Source organism: Rhopilema esculentum, chromosome 18, assembly GCF_057945365.1.
Source record: "Rhopilema esculentum isolate cy_ngs chromosome 18, ASM5794536v1, whole genome shotgun sequence".
Classification (NCBI taxonomy): domain Eukaryota; kingdom Metazoa; phylum Cnidaria; class Scyphozoa; order Rhizostomeae; family Rhizostomatidae; genus Rhopilema; species Rhopilema esculentum.
In genome coordinates, this window is record NC_142832.1 from 7,182,925 (window position 1) to 7,201,915 (window position 18,991).

Here is an 18,991-nt window from a genome sequence, read left to right on the forward strand (position 1 = left end):
TATAGAAATGAAGTAAGTGATATGTGATTTGAAAACGATATACAAGACTATCAATCAACAAAAAATTGACAATAGCGATATAAATAGAAATAGTGACAGAAATACGATACCAATAACAAAGAAAATATAACAAGACATTCATGAACCAAAGAGGAATTTAATAAAATGATTTTAGAGTTTTCTTAAAGAAATGTCGAAGGCATTTCTTCAAAAGACAGAAATTGCTAACAGAGCTGTCAAAAGAAAAACCTGGACCTGGTAAATTGGTTCCCAGAAAATATTCAGAGGTAGCAGAAACGTTTTACCAACACAAAATATTATACAAGCGAAATGTATAAATTGAGCTCAAACAAAAAAATATATTCATTTCTTGCAATGTCTTTGAAAACAAAAGTTTCTTTTTTTCGCAAAAAGAGAGAAAAAATGGCGTTGGAAATTTTTTGACTAAAATTAACAACTTTAGTGAGAAGGGAGAAGCGTAAAACATATAGAACGTTTATCAGACTTTTTATCTGATGATGGAAATTGTCTCTTTACACACAATGCATCTCTTATTCAATCCTTCAAAAACAATTGGTAATTCATTGTTATAGTCAGGTCATTTAGACCCCGTTTACACTGTCCCGGGACAATTTTGTACCGTTTCGGTTCGCAAGTGTTTACACTGTCGCGGTTCCAAATTGTTTCGTTTAGCCGTTCCGTTTACACTGTACCGGTACAGTGTAATGGCTTCAAAATTTACTGGCAGAAAATCGTTGTATTTAGTCAACCAAGGCTTTTATTTTGCCGCCGAAGTCAACAATCGAATTTTTATTGAGAGTTAAAATGGAATGGAAGGCCGATAAAAACTTTACTGGGACGAACGACAAGGTGGCTTTAATTTTCAGTGTTATTTTAGACTACAAAACTGCAAAGTCTAATCAAGGCTTGGACTGGGAAACACTACAAGCCTTTTCTGTGGTCGTCTTTTCTTCAGAATTTCCTTTTCTTCAGAATTTGACAACGTAGGTACGCCACAATCAAAGCCTCGATTACTTGAAACAGCCATACAAAAGACCTCTTTGTGAATCCGTGACAAAATCGTCTCGGATAGGTGTTTACACTGTCCCGTTCAAAAACGGAACCGTGACGGTACAAAATTCGTTCGCTTTCAAAGCAGGGTCCAAACTGTTCCGGATAGCAGAGCAAAATCGTCACGGTTCCACAGTGCTAGTGTAAACGGAAGGGCGAACCGCGACAGTTTTGTCACGGTTCCAAACTTGCACGGGACAGTGTAAACGGGGTCTTAATTTCCTTGTTCCTCAATAATCTCTTTTTAACAGTGTCCATTAATGCAAATAATTTTCTTGATTTTCTAATATTTTCTCATATTTTCAATTGAATTGCTAAAATATTTTTTATCACGGGTCGTTTTGACAAGATCTATGGTGACACAAAAGCAAAGGCTGCTTGCTCATTATGCTCAGGCATACACATTAAATCCCCGATTTTTCATAATATAATTGAATATACATAAACAATTTCAGCTAAAAAATATACAAGTTATTTTGCGCTAAGGCTGGTTTTCATGTAACGTATTTCGTCGTATTTCATCGCAATTCAGAGTCTACGATCAATTAATATTATTTCCGTTATATAAAAACAGACCAAATTTTATAAAAACTGCTTATCGTTAATAATCCTTATAGAACGTAAATCAACGTAATTCATCGGAAGATATAAAAAAAGTTTGTTTCTCCCGACAAAATACGCTGAATTATGATAAACTGAGATGCAATACGTTTTCCGGTTTTAATATAACGTGAAAATCGTGAACCCTGAATTGCGATGAAATGTGTCGAAATAGGTTTTATGAAAACCAGCCTTTATTACTTCAAAATGCCTTTGAAACTTTCAATAGCTTACAGTTGAGAATAAAACCAGATCGAGAATTTCTAGTTAGTACTTTTGTCAAATTTTTGCGAAACTAGTCTATACAATGCTTCTACCTAGTTTCAAGAAGAAAAACACGACGAGATAAATTAGAAAATAGCAGTGTTCATTTCTGCCATAAGCATTATGTGGCCAGAAGGGCTGAAAAGTTTGGCAACAAGCCGAAATTGAAACAATCACAAACAAGCTTCCGTGGTTTTCTTCTTCACAAACAATGACGTAATAGGCTTGAAACTGGGCCATCATGTAATAAACATCGGTTTTGAGACCCCGTTTACACTTTGCCGGGTAAAATTTATCCGCATAAAGGTTGTTCCAATTGATTTGCGTTTACACTGTGCCGCACAAATTTTGTCCATTTTGCCCTCCCGTTTATACTGTGCCGGAGAACGCCCAAAATGAAGTCTTTTCTGGGAACAAAATAAGAACAAAATTCCCACCAACGTAAAAAGACTTTATCTTTTTTTCAGAATCATCTGCTTCTCTTTTAGACCAATTCCAAAGATATTGTCAATAAACATTAGGCCTAGTTTGTTTTAATAGTTTGTTTTTGAAACAAAATGACACTGAACTAGCAATGAAAGTAGGGAAAGCTGATAAGGATGCCAATTTTACGTGGACTGGCAAGATACTGCACTATAACACGAGTATTTATCGACAACAAGGCAGCCAGATTGGCGAAAGGTCTTGATTGGGAGACAGTGAAAACTAAATTGAATGAAATAGCCAATAGCTTTCGAGCAAGATACGATGTGGATAAAATTTATCCGGATAAAAGCGTTTACACTGTACCACATAACTATCCGAACTAATTTAATCCACTTTCCTAGGTGAACTAATTTTGTTCAGATAGCCGCTCTCAAATTCGTGCGGATAGCGTGGGACTAGTGTAAACGGGACGCCTATCTGAACTAATTTGATGCGGATAAAATTTATCCGGCACAGTGTAAACGAGGTCTGAATCACCATCAGGGAAGACGCACACTAGACAGCATGTTATAATAAGGAGTAGGTTATAGCAAAGCGTACATAAACTCATTTTGGGTATCTGACTAGATTTCTCTTATCCAGGCTGAAGCACAACAGCACCGTTTGCGACCCGTATGACGTCATCATACTGAGACAGAAACGCGGGATTTAAAATGCAAGAGGGGGCTTGGAACGCTAGGTGTCGGGGAATCTTATCTCGGAGAAGGAAAACGGGTTATAGGCTTAAAAAGCTATGCGTTGGACAAGAAGATACCATGATACAAAAGAACCTGAATTTTCCTGTCATATCCGTATATTACTTCAATTAAATTTTGCATTGACGTCATTAAGAAGACGCGTGTCTGATAGCTATACGCCTTGGCTGAATGCTGATTATTTCAAATTGGCTAAAACCAGAGATAAGTTAAAAACTCGAGCTGTAAAAACCAACTCAAAATTGTTGATGGAATCCTACAGGCAAATTCGTAACAGGTTAAATAACATGAATACTCAACTCAAACGCGAGTATTTCTCTGAAAAAATCACGCAGTTTCAAGGTGACCCCAAGAAAACTTGGAAAACCATCAACCAAGTCATTAACAAAAAGTCGAACACTACAGTTGTGCCTAACCTTACTGTAGACGGGCAAACAATTAGGGGTAACAAAGCAATTGCATCTTCAATGAATGAGTACTTCTGCAGCATTGGGAATAAACTTAGTGAGAAAATTCCAAAGAAAGCCAATCCACTCTTGTCTGGTGAATACCCGTTTGAAACTCCTCCATTAAGTTTTTCTTTTTCGGCCATCATGGCAGATAAATTATCATCAACCTTGAATAAGATGAAGACATCGCATGGTTCAGGTCACGATGGCATTGCGAGCTTTTATTTGAAGATTGCTTTGCCAGTTGTTGGTGGGTCCTTGTGTGATCTCTTCAATAAATCATTGTTTGCAGGAAAATTTCCGGAGGACTGGAAAATAGCGCGTATTGCACCCATCTTCAAGAGTGGCGCAAAGGATGACAGATCGAACTATAGACCAATATCAGTTCTTCCTTTCATATCTAGGCTATTTGAGAAATTAATTTTCAATCAGTTTTATGGATACCTGGATGCGAATAAATCACTATATGAGCATCAGTCGGGTTTTTGACTCTTACACTCGGTAGCCACAGCCCTTCTAGCTAGCACCAATGATTGGTACCTGAATATAGATAAAGGAAAATACACTGGTCTAGTCTTTATTGACTTGAAGAAGGCTTTCGACACGGTCGATCATAAAATCCTACTGGAAAAAATGAATATGTACGGAGTGACCGGCCTGGAACATGACTGGTTCACATCATATTTGGAAAATCGTAAACAATTCTGCAGGGTGGATGGCACCTCCTCTGATGTGAGGGGAATAAATTGTGGAGTTCCCCAAGGCTCTTGTCTTGGTCCACTCTTGTTCCTGATTTACATCAATGATTTGCCTTTTTCCTTGCAAAAATCTCATGTCAGCATGTATGCTGATGACACGGCCATTTCCCTCTCTTCAAAAAGTATTGGTGACCTTCAAAATGACCTAAACTTAGATCTTTTGAAACTACAGGATTGGTTGCATGCAAATAAACTTTCCTTGAACGTAGTGAAAACGCAGTCACTTGTTATAGGCTCTGGTCCAAACATCCGTAAGATCGAAAGCCAGCCTGATGCTCCACCATCTTTTTCTTTTTCCATAGGTGATCAGAACATTGAAATGATCACCAACACAAGATACTTAGGTGTTCAGATAGACAGTAAGCTCAACTGGGACAAGCATATCGATACTATCAAGACCAAGGCTAATCGAGCCCTTGGACTTATTAAGTATTCTAAGAAATATCTTCCATCTGACATCCTCAACAAAATGTATAGAGGAATTGTTGAGCCCCATTTGAGCTACTGTTGTTCCGTTTGGGGCTGCTGTAATGAATCAAAGCTTGACGTGTTGCAAAAAATCCAAAATAGAGCTGCCAGAATTGTAACTAGCAGCCCATACGATGCATCTGCTGCTCCGATAATTCAGAATCTTGGCTGGTTAACCATCAGAAATCTTGTAAGAAAGGAGACAGCCACGCTAACTTACAAATCTCTAAATATGCTTGCACCAGACTATTTGAGAAAATTATTCGAAAAATGTTCGGATGATAGAGAACAGTTTCTGCGTTCATCAGAAACTGATCTTAAGATACCGCTGCTAAGAACAATAAATGGCCAAAAGGCTTTTTCTTATCGCGGTCCAAAACTGTGGAATAATCTAGAAAGGGCTACCAAATTGGCCCCCTCCCTGAAAACCTTCAAAGAACAACTATAGTCGGGGACAACTTTTATTTCATCTTTACGTTCACTTTTTATAGCCTTAGTATTATTAGATATTGTAAATTAGGTTTGATTGGTAAATTTCTTTTGTTACTAGTATTTTAACATAGTTATTAGCTCTTATTTTATTCTTTTAAACAGGTCAGGTTGAAAAACATATGTATGAACCTTTAACCTGTATAAATATTATAAAATGAAAAAAATGAAAAATCAAGGGTCGTGCCTCGGTTGTTTGTCCCAAGCCCATAGTTGTTGGTAGACTTAAGCATAGAAGGCGATTACTTTACCCCATACCCCCATCCTTAAATACTCTCCAACCTACTGTCAAAACAGAAAATTGATAAACACGACACCCTAAATACGCCAACTTCGCGCTTTTGGAAAAGTTACAGGAAAGAGTCAAACAAAGAAAACTGCACTTCTGTTTTAGAGATCCATTAGTAATTTGAGTTGGGAGGGGTATTAAAAAATACGAATCATATATATTTCTCAATCAGCATTCTGTTACTAAAACAATCTAGCACAGCGAGAAAATTCCAGCCTCCACTTCAAGCCTCCTTCCCTCCGGTAATGATGGCCCTTTTGTTGAGTAGCTTACACACTACGCAATACGAAATCACCAAGTCATTACACCCCCGCCCCCATTACATTTTCCTCTCTGAGCTCAATCTTTGCCCATCCATGTTATCACGGAAGGTAGTGAATCTTATTTCATCTTTCACGGCCACAAAACATAACTATGACCAGTTTCCATTATCATTTATTTGAAAGCATGAACAATCTTGATTCAAGCATCGTAAAAGTTGTCAATATTCTACGACATGAATGACAAACAATGACAAATTTGCAATACAGATAAAGTGAGTCACCTGCTTTTGTCATATTTGTTTCTACGGTGCTTACGTCAGCAACGTACCAACAACACTTGAAGAGCTTGCATTTAATTTTTTTATTCAATACGATTTTGAATATTCAGTAACTTTACAGGCTATGCTGTGCTTTTCAGCCAAACTGTTTATGTCCAGGCTCACAAGGTGTACGTAGAATCAGGTAGTGACCCTACCACACGGAAGTGAAAAAAGGATTAAGGTTTTTGTCGTACTTCATTGTGTTTCCTTTTGGCCGATTCACGTGAGAATCAGGGTCATTAAAGGCCACTGAATCTCAGGTAATTTTAGCATATACTTTGGATTTTATTAAAAGCAAGTTTAGACACTCAATAAACAATGTCTTCGTTTTCAAGGAACATCTTTTTGTTCAATCCCCTCGTTTGCAAACAACAGGTCACAACCTTCAAATCCAAAAATTCTCTTGACACTCCAAAAGTCAGAACTACCAACAATGGTATCAGACCATTAAGTTTTCTAGGGCCTAAAATCTGGAATTCACTTTAAGAATTGATAAAGACAGCCCAAAAAACTACAAAATTCAAGCAATTCATTAAAACATGGTTCCTCAAAAACAAGTGCACATGCTCTTTTGCAGTACACTCTTTTTTTTATAAGGAACAATTTTATAAGAGCACGAGCCTCAAGACTGGTCAAAAGTTAAGAACAAATTAAGAACAAGCTGAGGCTGAGCTTCTGCAAAATGCAACTTTGAACAACGTTTTTTCTCAAAATCGAGGATTTTTAGCGATATGTGGGTGCTTTTTCGGTGAATATTCAAATTTGTCAGCAAATTAAGGCTGTCTCACTCACTTTGTTGGCAAATGAGGCCTGAACACCTCCTTAGAGCGAAAAAGCTAGAAATAGCACTGCTTAAACCCTCTTAATTTAAGAACAAATTAAGAACAATCCAGCCTCAGATATTCGAAAAAATTAAGAACAGTCAGCCTGAACTGAAATTTATTGGTTCTTATAAAAAAAGAGTGTAATTAATAATCCTTGAAATTGCTTTATGTTAATCTTAATCAGTGTTCGTTAACTTTTGTAAAAACTAGCATTAAATAATCTTGCATTGAGAGCAAAAATGCAAATGAATTTCGTTGGTACAGAAACAGTACGATACTTGCAATATCAGGGATTATTAAACAATCTGCTTTCAAGTCGAAATTTATTTTCATCTAAAGCATCAGTGTTCCCTTGGTATCTGCTTGTTTAACCTTGCCCTGCTATTCTCTTCTAGAAATATTACCTCGTTTGGGTTTATTTCGACCAATTACAATCACAGACCAAAGACAGAAGGGCTGGAGGTATGATATTTATTAGCGGATATCCAAGACATGCAAAGGAGACGTTCTAATGAAATGAAACTTCATCGGAATAGGCAATGGACAGCAAATGTCTCCTTAGCGTTAAGATTACTCCACCCCTGTTTTCTGTGTCCAATATAACAATAAATCGATACAGAAACTATAACCTCAAAAACATAACAGCAGTCGAGGCTAATTAATAGTAGGATCTCCGATGAATGCAGCAATGTCAGTGAAAGTTGTATCATTTTTCACAGTTTTCTCGAATCTGCGGTTAAAATTTGAACTTATGAACTAACAGTAGTTACTATGCTGACATAATCAAAGAACTTGAACGTACTTTAGAAATGAGGTCTCTTAAGATGTTGCTGCAGGGTGCACGGTTCTTTTCTAAAACTTTTGGACCTTTTTGGGGCACGTCTTTATTACACATTATAGAAGAACAGAAAATAGACAGCAAATATGTTGGGGCTTGGGGCCATGCCCTCAAAATCATTCGAGCTGCGTTGGCCCCGCAGTACAATTGTGACACGAAAAATGAGCCTTCTGAAAAGCAATTCACCTACTGAGAGAGAGTAGGAAGTCATTAGATCGATTTTGCAGCAAATACGCTATCGAAATCGCTTTCATTATAGAAAACAATCTCAATCGAACTGTGCCCAGCCGTACGCACACTTATTGAAGCTAATTGCGGTCAGGAAGCACGTGCAGGTGCTCTTTCAATATCAATTTAGTCTGAAGATAGGACTAGGTGTCTGGAGATGTAATAACAATAACGCTTGTAATAAGAGTCTCTGTGTTATAAGGAAGTAAGAAATGGTTAACGTGATTGGACCCTGCTAAAAGAGATTATTAAGGAAAGAGGAAATTAAATAGCCTATAATAATGAATTTCCAATTGTTTTTGAAGATGAAATATGAGATGGGTCGTGTGTAGAGAGACAATTTGCATCATCAGATAAGGAAGGGTGCAGGAATGTTCAACTATCGGTGTATCCATCCGTCCGAGGGGCAATTCACTTTGGCAAATAGCGCAGGAAATTTTTGGTAAGAACAAAAGGATTTCTCAGGATTTTAAAGAAGAACAAAAAGATTTCCACGAGCAGTGTAAGAGATTTCTATAAAGTGTTTTACTACTCGCGTCTATCAGAGTTTCTGTGCATTGCTTTTGCTAGCCCAGTCTAATCCCTATGCCTTTAAAAATATCTTTTTACTGCTGCAAAGCCTAAAGGCAAATTAACGAGGGCTGAAACAACAAGATCTTTTGAGCCATTGAGTCATACAATCAAATATATCAGGGGATGACTGTTCACAGAATGGCGAAGATAATGGATTTAAACGAAGTCAACCGGACTGATAGCAAAAAGGTTACTAAACATAGGTTATGACGAACGGACTATAGATCGACAGTTGATTATGAGGAATGTAAAAATACGTATATATTTAAAGAATATCTATGGATGAGACCTGACATATATGTAGACAGTTAGGGAACCGTCAAAGAATGGTGAGAACCGTCAAAGAACGTCAAAGAATGGCCGTGAAAGATGCTGTTCTTGTATCTGTTGCTACCCAGCTTTCGAAGGTAGTTTTAGGACACTGAGAAGCTATGCTTATCGGGCATTCGATGTGACCATATCCCGTGATCCCTAGGCCTGGAACTACAGAGAGCTGGAAAATTTCCTTATCTGAGTGAAAGTTTAATCATTACAGAGACTTAAACACCAGACCTTTGGATCTGTAGTTCGCGAACCAAGCCACTGAGCCATCCTAAAGTGGAGCATGTCCAAATCATCGCGCATATTCTTTGGAATCTTTTTAGGCTCTAACCCAGAAAAAGCCTTGCATTTATAAGGAATATCTCTAAACAACAGAAAAAGTTTGAAAAATATGTACCTTGATAAGCAAACAGCTCCTCGTTCAGGTCAATTAAGCTTGTCGACAAACTTCGGTGTCGAAAACGCAACTCGTTTCTCTTGTCTTCATCTTCCGAGGACTGAAAAAGTGAATCGGAAAAATATAATATAAAATTCTCAAATAATATGAAAATGTAAAAACATAGCGGAAAATATTTCATAATTACTTTGAGTATATGTTGCCGGGTAAAGAGCAAAAGGTAGATTGATACCCAAAATAGGGTAGGGTGCTGTTAAAGTCATTATCCTGCTTTTGGTGTTGTAATGAAACGCTGCAATAAGTGGGGTGAGGCAGTTTAGGGCACCTTAGTTTGATGACTATGTGCCCACAATCAAAAAAGGGGGGGGGGCCAAATTACTTTTATATCCATGACTTAAACTTAATCTTATTTTAAAAAGATATTTTACTAAGCAAATAACTCTACTATATAAATAACAATTAACAATTTTACACTTTTGGATGGGACTTTCTTGCAGTCTATAAATAGGGGCCCGGGCTCAGGTCTTTCTATAGGGCCACAGATACCTCTGTTACGTCATTGTCTGAATTACAAGAGGCTTTTTTGTAAAAAATAAATCAAAGATGTAATGTACCGAGGTACAACATTAGTTTTGGGCGAATTAGTTGATAGAAAGAGTGGTGAATGGATACAGTAAAGAAACTAAATTATCGCTTTTTATAACGATAGAAGTATCAAAAGATGACTCTTCGAAAATACGATAATTCAGTAAATTATAAAGGAATTATAAGTAGTAACATTTCGTAAAGCATTCTGGAACAAATTAAGAAAAAATTAATACGTTTTTTGATCATGTTTTTTTTACACTTAATATAAACCAACTGGCCTACATTGTCTATTTTTCATAATTGGGTTCCAGGACAGGAGCTTCTGCCTCACATTAGAAAAAAAAACAGCAAAGAAATGATAACGGCTTATATTTTCACATTTTTGAAAAATGGAAAGAAAACATTTTGAACAAATTTGAAAAAACTTGGAAATGTGTCTAGCAATTTCACTTACCGCCAACAATGTCTCGATTCCAGATAACATACTTGATTCCGACTTAAATTGAAACAAAACTCCATTAACTCAATTCATTTATTGTCAAAGAGCATATTTTCAGGCAATGAATACTTGAAAAGTTGACTGTTAGCCGGTTATGTTTGGGAAAGGCCTGCGAGTCTTTGAAAAAGCCACAGCAAGGGAAAAAAAGGAAGAGATTAAAAGGAAGGGAGGCAAGATCGAATTTGGTTGATTCTAGTTTCGAATAATGACAGGTTATGTAGACAATTGATACAAATATAGGACATATCTCCAACACTCGATAAAACGTGATCAATTTTGCACAGGTTATCAAAAGGTTGTTGAAACAGCATGTATTTTCAAAGAGATGCATTGAAGATGGATTCAAAGTTATAGGAAATTCTGAAATGTGGAATATTCGTTAAAAGTTATGCCCTTACTCTAATCCGACCTTGGATCTGAACAATTCTCTCTTCAACAATCTCAATTTCTGTGTTTGCATTTTGATCTTCCCCATCAACTACAAAACAAAATAGCCGATCGTGAGTAAAAAATTTGCAATAAAACAACTTTGCGTCACATAAAAATATGTCACATAATTTTACCTGAGTCCAAATCGAGAAAGTCGACATAGAATGTTGATGCTTTGGGTTCATTTCCTTTCCTTTCCTGGAAGAAATCGAATGCTTGTTTCAAAACAAATGTCAAGTATGAACAGCCTAAAAATGTAAGCAACAGATAGCAGAGCATATACTTCCACCATTGACATCTAACCATTCATTGATGAAGCATCTGCTAGTTTAAAATACCGCACAAATATGACACTGATATCATGTACACATGCTGCTTAAAATTATATTCCTTGATATTACGCTAAGGTAGTCACACTTCCACATGACTGTAATAGCTGCATAACGATTGCATAAGAGACCATGTAAAGTTTCGCAAATTCACCTTCACAGTAAATTTCACAGTATAAAAATGTGACTTTGTTCGGGACCCCTCCATTCCCATGGATAATATATTGTGGATCTCTGCTTTACGTAGCCACGGGGGGCCACGGGGCAGCAATAGGTATATTATAAGGGTAATCTGGCACAAAGCCGACAACACTTACTCGTACAGTCAGTCTAAACATCAACCCTTCTATTCTACACGAATCCCATTTTTATTTTCGTACTTTCGTTGTTCAAAAAGATTAAACATCCTTTTACATTTCATGCTTAAAATAGCGAGGTATGTATGCACTAATCGTGGCAAATATTTAAAGTACAAGCAAATTTTCTAAAGTTTACCTGAATTCCATTGCTTGACTCTGCACCGTTAAACGTCAGATTTCCTCCTGGGTTTATGTATGTTTGGAACGAAGGTTGATTTTCGGTTTTCACTTCTAAAGCATCATATTTTGGAAAACGTGGGGAAACAGGCGGCTTCTTAGGCGGCTGGGGGGCTAACGGCTTTGGAAGTTGAGGAGGTAAAGCCTTTCCTCTCTTTGAATAGCGAGTTGTTTGTGTCACGTTTTCTTGCACAGTCTTGGTTAGTGCAGAAGGGCTGCTATTTCGAGAGATCTTCATATCAAGCTTTGGAGACTGAATAGGGCTACAACTGTCTGCGAGTTTATTAGCAGATTTTGCAGTCTTTGATGGCTCTTTGCTCGGTCGACCTGGCGCGGGTCGTTTCGCCCTTTTCTGTTCTTGCTTTGTTTCCACCTTGTTCACGCATCTATCTTCTTGCTTACTGGCATCACAATCAAGACTGCTCAAAGCAGGTTTCTTATTAGCATTTTCATCAATTGTAAGTGAACTCAGTTCTTGCTCAAGCAGCATCACATTAGGCGACACTGTGGGGGCGGACGATTGTTGGCTTATATCAGGTCGTTTGATTTGCTTGCTCGTTTGAAACAACGGCATGTCAGTTTCCAGCGCAGGAGCCTTAAGCGGCGGTCTACCCGACTTTGGCTTTGCAGCAACCTTTGGTCTAGGTTTTAAATCACTGTTTTGTTTTTTGCCCACTTGACCTTGTCCATTTAATAAATTTACAGTTGGGGGCCTTCCAGGGGGTGCGGGCTGTTTACCCCTTTTGGCTTTTATTATAATAGGAGCTTCTAATTGTTTTGCGCTGTCATTTTGTTTGGTACTGGCTGGAACTGATATTTTTGTTTTATTACTCTGTTCACTGACAGATTTATCTTCCTCAGAAGATAGTTGTTGTTGCTGCTTCTGTTGCTTCAATGATGTTAAAACCGTTGGTTTTGGCTTGTTGCTAGAATTTGATTCCACTGGTTTTTGTAAATTAATTTTTGGCTTTATAGAAGGCTTTGGTTTTATGGAGAATGGCTTCGGCTTGAAAGCATCTTTGTTTTCGCAGTTTTCTTTTAACTTTCCACCAATTATTGGATGTTCCTTGTTCTGTGTATCTAATCTATTTCCATTCGATATGGTATTATTCTCGGGGTTCTTCTTTGTACTTTCATATGGCAAATCAACAAGGATCTCAACGTGATTTGCTGGAAACAGACCAACTGATTTACCAATTTGACCCTTGTACCATTGGTCATCAATTCTTCTAAGCAAAGTGATAGTTTCACCTTTGTCAAAACTAAGCTCATCTGCATTTGAACCTACATAGAAAAATAAAGCTTTGGCTTTTGGCTCCCTCTCAGCAATTTTGTCTGGTGCTGCAGTCTTGTTTTCAGTGAATAGAAGCTCTTGTGGTAATGGAACAACAGGCTTCACAAACATTGAAGGAAACTTCCCTTTGGTGCCATTGTAGATACCCTCTGTCCAAAAGGAATCAATTTCTTTAATCAGTTCTACTTTTGCACCCTTTGGGAATGATAGTTCGTCACTGGTTTGAGCACAGAACTCATCAATAGATTCTCCATATGGACAAATTTTTTCATCCCTTTTATCAACATCTCCAAGAGTATTTACATTTATCACTTCATTATTTCCTTTATTACTAAAAAACAATTCTTTTAAAAAAGACTTTGGACATAGCCCATGAGATGTTTTTGATGAACCAACAATCCAATTCTCATCTACATCTTCATTCAATCCAATAATATCACCATTTTTACATTCAATGTCACCTTCTTCTTGCCCTTTAAAGTCAGCAACAGCAATGAATATTTGGTCTGGTGCATCTTTAAGAGCAACCTTCACAAAAGCAGATGGAAACTGACCTGCATCATCACAAGTCAGTCCAAAGCACCACTCATCATTGACTTGCTTAGTAACCTTGATAATATCACCAGTAACAAACCCAAGGTCTGAGGGGTCTTCTTTCTGAAAGTCATATGTAGCTTGGACAATACATCCCTCCATTTGCTCAAACTACAAGGAAAATTCAAAATTTCATTTATTGTATAAATGCAATGAAAAATTTCATGTATAAAAGCCAGTTAAAAAGATAATATTGAGATAAATATGTCATCAAGTAACTTTGATCTGAGTAATATACTGTATTAGCATTCCTTTTGCCTAAGCAGAAAATACTAGAAAATCATTACATGGAGTAGAAATAAGGGAATTTTAATTCAAAGGAGTTGCAAGAACATTTTTAAGGGAATGACGCTATGTATCTTGTAGGCTAGTCAACAATGAGTGGAAAAGATTTGAACAAAGCTGTTGATGTTCAACATTTTGAGAAAGCATGCAAGAGAAATAATGTGTAAAGCCACTCTTACACGGTCAGATTTTGTCAAATGCGATTATAAAATTTGACAGAATCTGATCGTGTAAAAGGAGAAATCGAATGTTGAGTTGAATTAAATTTTTCAAGAATCGAATGTTCAATTCCATTTGACAAATTACAAGTGAATGATTGACATTTTAGCTTATCCACACTGCTGCATTACAAAAATTGCCATGTTCTGTATTGTTTCAGTCTGTTTACAATCATTGTAAAGAAAGCATGGAATTAGCTGAGCTAAAGTTCAGCAAAAAATAAAGATACAGCATTATTCATTGCTGAATTCTCATGTAGTTCATGTAGTCTTTCTTTTGGTGAAGTGCAACTCGTTCAAAAGTGCAAAGTATGTTCCAAAATAGGACCGTTTTTCAGCCATTATTTCATCATTTTGTGCGGTTTCACCTTTTATTTTGTCTTCTTTAAAAGGCCAGTACTATAACTATGGCAGCTGAAGCACCCTGCTTCTTCATTTTGTATACAAAATTGAGGTGTTTGATTGCTATTTATTTGCAAAATCTTATTGTGTAAAAGGGGCATTTGATTTGACAAATCTGAAGCAAAACTAGATTCAACATAATCAAATTAGAGAAAATCTGACCATGTAAGAGCAGCTTAAGAAGGAAGAACCTCAGGATAGGCTGCCAATCGGATTCTGTGAATCTTGCAAGAAGGACACTTTCAATTTCAAAAAAAGCTTCATAGACATTGTCCTGGTATTCACAAATATCATCATGGATATTGATAAAGTTGAGATTACTACAAAACTAGGAATGACATATTTTCAGATGAAGAGAAAGAAAAGAAGGGCACAGAATAACCATGATAATGATTAAAGGGTTGTGCAGCTGGAAATGTTTTCTTGCTTAAATTAGGTTGTCGTGACATACACACTTGGTACTAAAAATACACCTATTCAACTTGTGATTATAATTAGTTTTGAAATGCAGATTTTTCACAAATATTTGAAGGCAAAGAGAGATTTCCCTACAGGTTTACTTTTATAAAACCAGTCTTCATTCCTTCCAGAGCATCCAGTAACAGCTCCCTGTCATAACTTTGTGAAAGCATTAAAATGCACCAGCTTTTTTTATGGTAATTGATTAATTATATGAAGCAACTTTTGGGTGTTGCCAAGCATTATATTAAAAAGAACAATATCTGCCAATCCACTGGGAATGGCCTTAAAAATTTTCCTTAAAGTGTAGCCACTAGACCACCAACCCCATCACCCGCCCCCTCTATTGTAACAAGGATTAGATTTCCACAAAATCCTTTGTCACTTTGAGTAGGCTATGAATTGGTTTAAGAGCAAATGCAGATAGTGAGCAACTCGTGTTGAAGTTATGAATCACTGACTGAATTACTAAACAAAAGACTAAGTGTTATATACAAATGAAAGCAAGGTTAGCATAATGAGCATGTTTGTTTATTAGTGACATATAATCCTACTACACTATAACAGCCTGAATTGTTCAGGCACTGCACCTTGTAACAAGTACACTAAAACCCTATTGTACTAAAACCTTGCAGGCAGAAACTTGCCTAAAAAGTGGTGCAACTTGATGCTAATGTTCAAATTTAGCAATTTCCTTATTTTTGGGTGATGTGTTGCTTTCATTATTGTCTAGTAAAATTAAATGATTAATATTTTTGGAAGTAGCAGTTTATTTATTATATGTGGTAATTTTTAAATGGTTTATTCATTATATACATTCATTATTATCTTGAAAAACGGTATTGGAAATTTATAGGCAAAGGCCAGTTTTCGTTAAAATAATTTTTTAAATGCACACTGTAAATGAAATTTTTTAAATGAATCGAATGTCTTTCCTTTGAAAAACTAAGCAACCCCAGGAGGCTATCAAGTTTCCTGAAATCATAAAAGACAAGCAATAACGCGAATGAAAGAGTTATATTGAACTAAGTAGAAACCTATTAAAACGGAAGCCATTGAACTAAAAATAATCAAAGTTTTGTTACGTTGCCAAAGTGGTTAGAAATTTTCTTTTGGCAAATATCCAAACATTAAAAGTAAATGTTTCCCGTGCGATCGTTAAATTCAACGAAGGATTCTCCATGTAGAAATCAAAACAAACGATAAAGACGCAATAAAAAGCGTTATTCCCGTACAGAGGTCACCTAGGGAACAATGAGCTACTATTATGCACATGATTTGTACGAGTGGCTGAGGTATACGATTTCCAATTCAAGCAGTGTTATTTCTTTACTTTCCCTTTAAAGACTCCCCAAACATTGCAAATCTCAAAAACAAATTAATGATTTATTTTCATATAGTTTGATGAAAGGTAGTTACGTACCTTTGGAAGCAGTTTCCAGCAAAGTTTCGCAACCACCTCAGACCATCAAAACAACATTATACGCATTCCACAACAACCAACAACCACGACTGGCCTTTTGCGGAAGGGATGATTGAGTTGAATTGCATCCTCGCTTCCAAGAACACATAACAACAAGGACTACAAGGAAAGGAAAAATCACAACCAGAGTGAGGGGTGAAGCCTCTTTAAAAATGAAAGTTTTGATCGCACCATGGTGTTCTCAGTGGAACCCCAATAGATTTTCCTCTTGTAAAGCCTGATGTTGCCCAAGAACTGTGGATGCAAGAAAAAAGAGAAGCACTTGACATAAATTGACACTGGAGCACAAATATAATCGAAAACCAATAACTATGTGATCCGTCGCTGAAAAAAATTTGTCCTCACTATCCTGCAAAGAGACCTATTACCCAATCCTACCAAACGAAATTTTGGACATACATAATTTTGTTTCATAATACATTGTTGTTGATAAGCATTTTGTTTTGCTGAACCAACCAATTGTCGCATCTTGAACAATACATGAGCCAATGCTCATGATTTCCTTTATCAGTTGGGCATCTTTCGAAATTTACTTGATCAACTCCTGCTATCTTAGCTAATCAATTGTAACATTCAAAATAGCCACTATATACTTTTCAGTTGAAAACTAGGGTCAAATTATCAGATCTGTAGTTTTTCAATTTCCCCTCTGCTCACTTGTATCCACCTATTTTCTCTCCTGAACCATCTTCCATGTATAATTACGTAGATAATATCAGAGATCAAAATAAAAAGAAAGATTTGTCTTATAAGTCAATCTTCATCGAGAAGCAAACCCTATAAGTTAGATCAAAAGGCGAATTCAATCCACCTTGATTAGCCACTAGTCCGGTGCCCGATGACTGTTTGCGTTCTCTCTATAATTTCCGCCCAATGTGAGTCACAATTGAATTCGTCGCTAACTAGAGGCGCATCTTGTTATATACTATTTGAAACACATCACTAAGCCCGAAATGGTGAGAAATTCCCAAGCAAGGATATAGTGTTTAGGCAGACATTAGCATAGCAATTAAAAGCCTCCTTCCCGGGATCGTAGTAGTTGTCTGATAACATAACTCGACTGTCTGGAAGCTAGAATTATTGCTAACTCGAACAAAGCTTTTATCCGTTCATAACGCTTCTCTTAAAGATGATCTATGAGAGCTTTTCAAAACTCAATCAAATTGTGCTTTTCTATGAATTGTCGTAAAAAAAACCAGCAATTGCAATAATGAGAAAGTTCTTGTGGGTTCTTTGGACGAGGATAAAATCAATAATTTCACATGAACGGATGCTTTTCTAGCAGTTCACTTCAAATTCTATCCGCATATGTCTTCTGCTATCTTATTTTGCCAATTTATTTGCCGAAGGGATCATTATCCCAAAGCAAACCACAATTTAATGAAATTCTTGAATATGAAAGAGACGAGATTTGGTTTAAGTTCACTTACTAGAAAGGCATGTTACCTGTTCTTCCACGTCCCAAGCCGGGCCCGCGCCACCAATTCTAAACTAGGGGGTGGGGGGGGGGGGCAAATAGAAATTGAAACAATAATTATGTTTGGAGAATAAAATTCTGTTTTATCTTTTGATTTATTCTAGCATATTAGCAAACTTTCTTGCATGAATTAAATCGTTTTGCTTAAAGTACAAGGAGAACATTTCAAACTGTTCAAAATGATTGCTATTTTGCTTCTCAAAAGAGTTTTGACATTTATAAGTTGATGTGACAGAAAAGAGGGTGATCTTTTTTAAAAAGTTGTATTGACTTCAAAAATGGCAACTTAAAAGACAACAGCGGTTTCAAAAAAGGCTAAGACTCTCTTCTTGAATATATTGGAATCGATTGTGAAATGTGAAATGTAAGCCTTATAGCAGAATCTGATAAACCATTCAGTGGATTCACAGAATTATTAAACGCTTCAAAGTGAGATTGGAGCCAAACCAGAATGTAAATATCCATTTTCGATGAATATTGATTCATTCTATGATAAAAACTACTGATATCGTGAGAACTCTGGCAACCAATGTCGAGGGAATTTAGAAGCGTATCATGTATAAGATATGCTATGCAGCTAAAGTTCACTTTTTGAAATTTTATTTCATAAATCTTATCCTCGATCAACACAAAGATGGGTGGGAATGATAAAAGCAAATAAGGGTTGCACAGCAAGTTCAATTTATCACTTAATTAACAAGCATGTTGAGCCCTGTAATGAAGCAGTTCACCAAACAACCTCAATGATATTTTAAATATAACTCTTAAGTGATGAATTGAACCACCATTCTGTGACTCTATAGGTTTAACCCTTTAAAACTGCCTGGAGTAAAAGAAGAGCCAATTTTCATTATGTCAAGAGGCTACTTTTTCTTAAATATTTGACCTTAAATAAGAATCTAATTAATAAACTTTATACCCGCATTGGAGTTTCAAAGCTATTGAATGAGTCCGCTATTGAGAGATGTCCGTTGTTGCGAGGTGGCCAATACTGCAAAGTGTCCGTGTCCGTTAACGAAAATGTCAAGGTATCAAAACTAAGTAAGTCAAAAACTGTAAAGGAAA

The 18,991-nt window shown here is 36.6% G+C and overlaps 1 protein-coding gene across 1 annotated transcript in view; it reads right to left on the minus strand.

Annotated features, from left to right (window-relative positions):
• Window positions 1-16,524, minus strand: part of LOC135680937 (dynamin-binding protein) — a 30,276-nt gene extending 13,752 nt beyond the window's left edge. Inside the window, exons 1-6 of the mRNA XM_065195191.2 lie at window positions 16,390-16,524; window positions 11,674-13,713; window positions 10,984-11,047; window positions 10,819-10,898; window positions 10,376-10,417; window positions 9,334-9,433 (exon numbers count right to left, since the gene is read on the minus strand). Coding sequence (XP_065051263.2) covers window positions 9,334-9,433; window positions 10,376-10,417; window positions 10,819-10,898; window positions 10,984-11,047; window positions 11,674-13,704 — 2,317 coding nt within the window. The 5' untranslated portion in view covers window positions 13,705-13,713; window positions 16,390-16,524. The remainder of the gene's footprint in view (window positions 1-9,333; window positions 9,434-10,375; window positions 10,418-10,818; window positions 10,899-10,983; window positions 11,048-11,673; window positions 13,714-16,389) is intronic.
• Window positions 16,525-18,991: the final 2,467 nt, after the last annotated feature.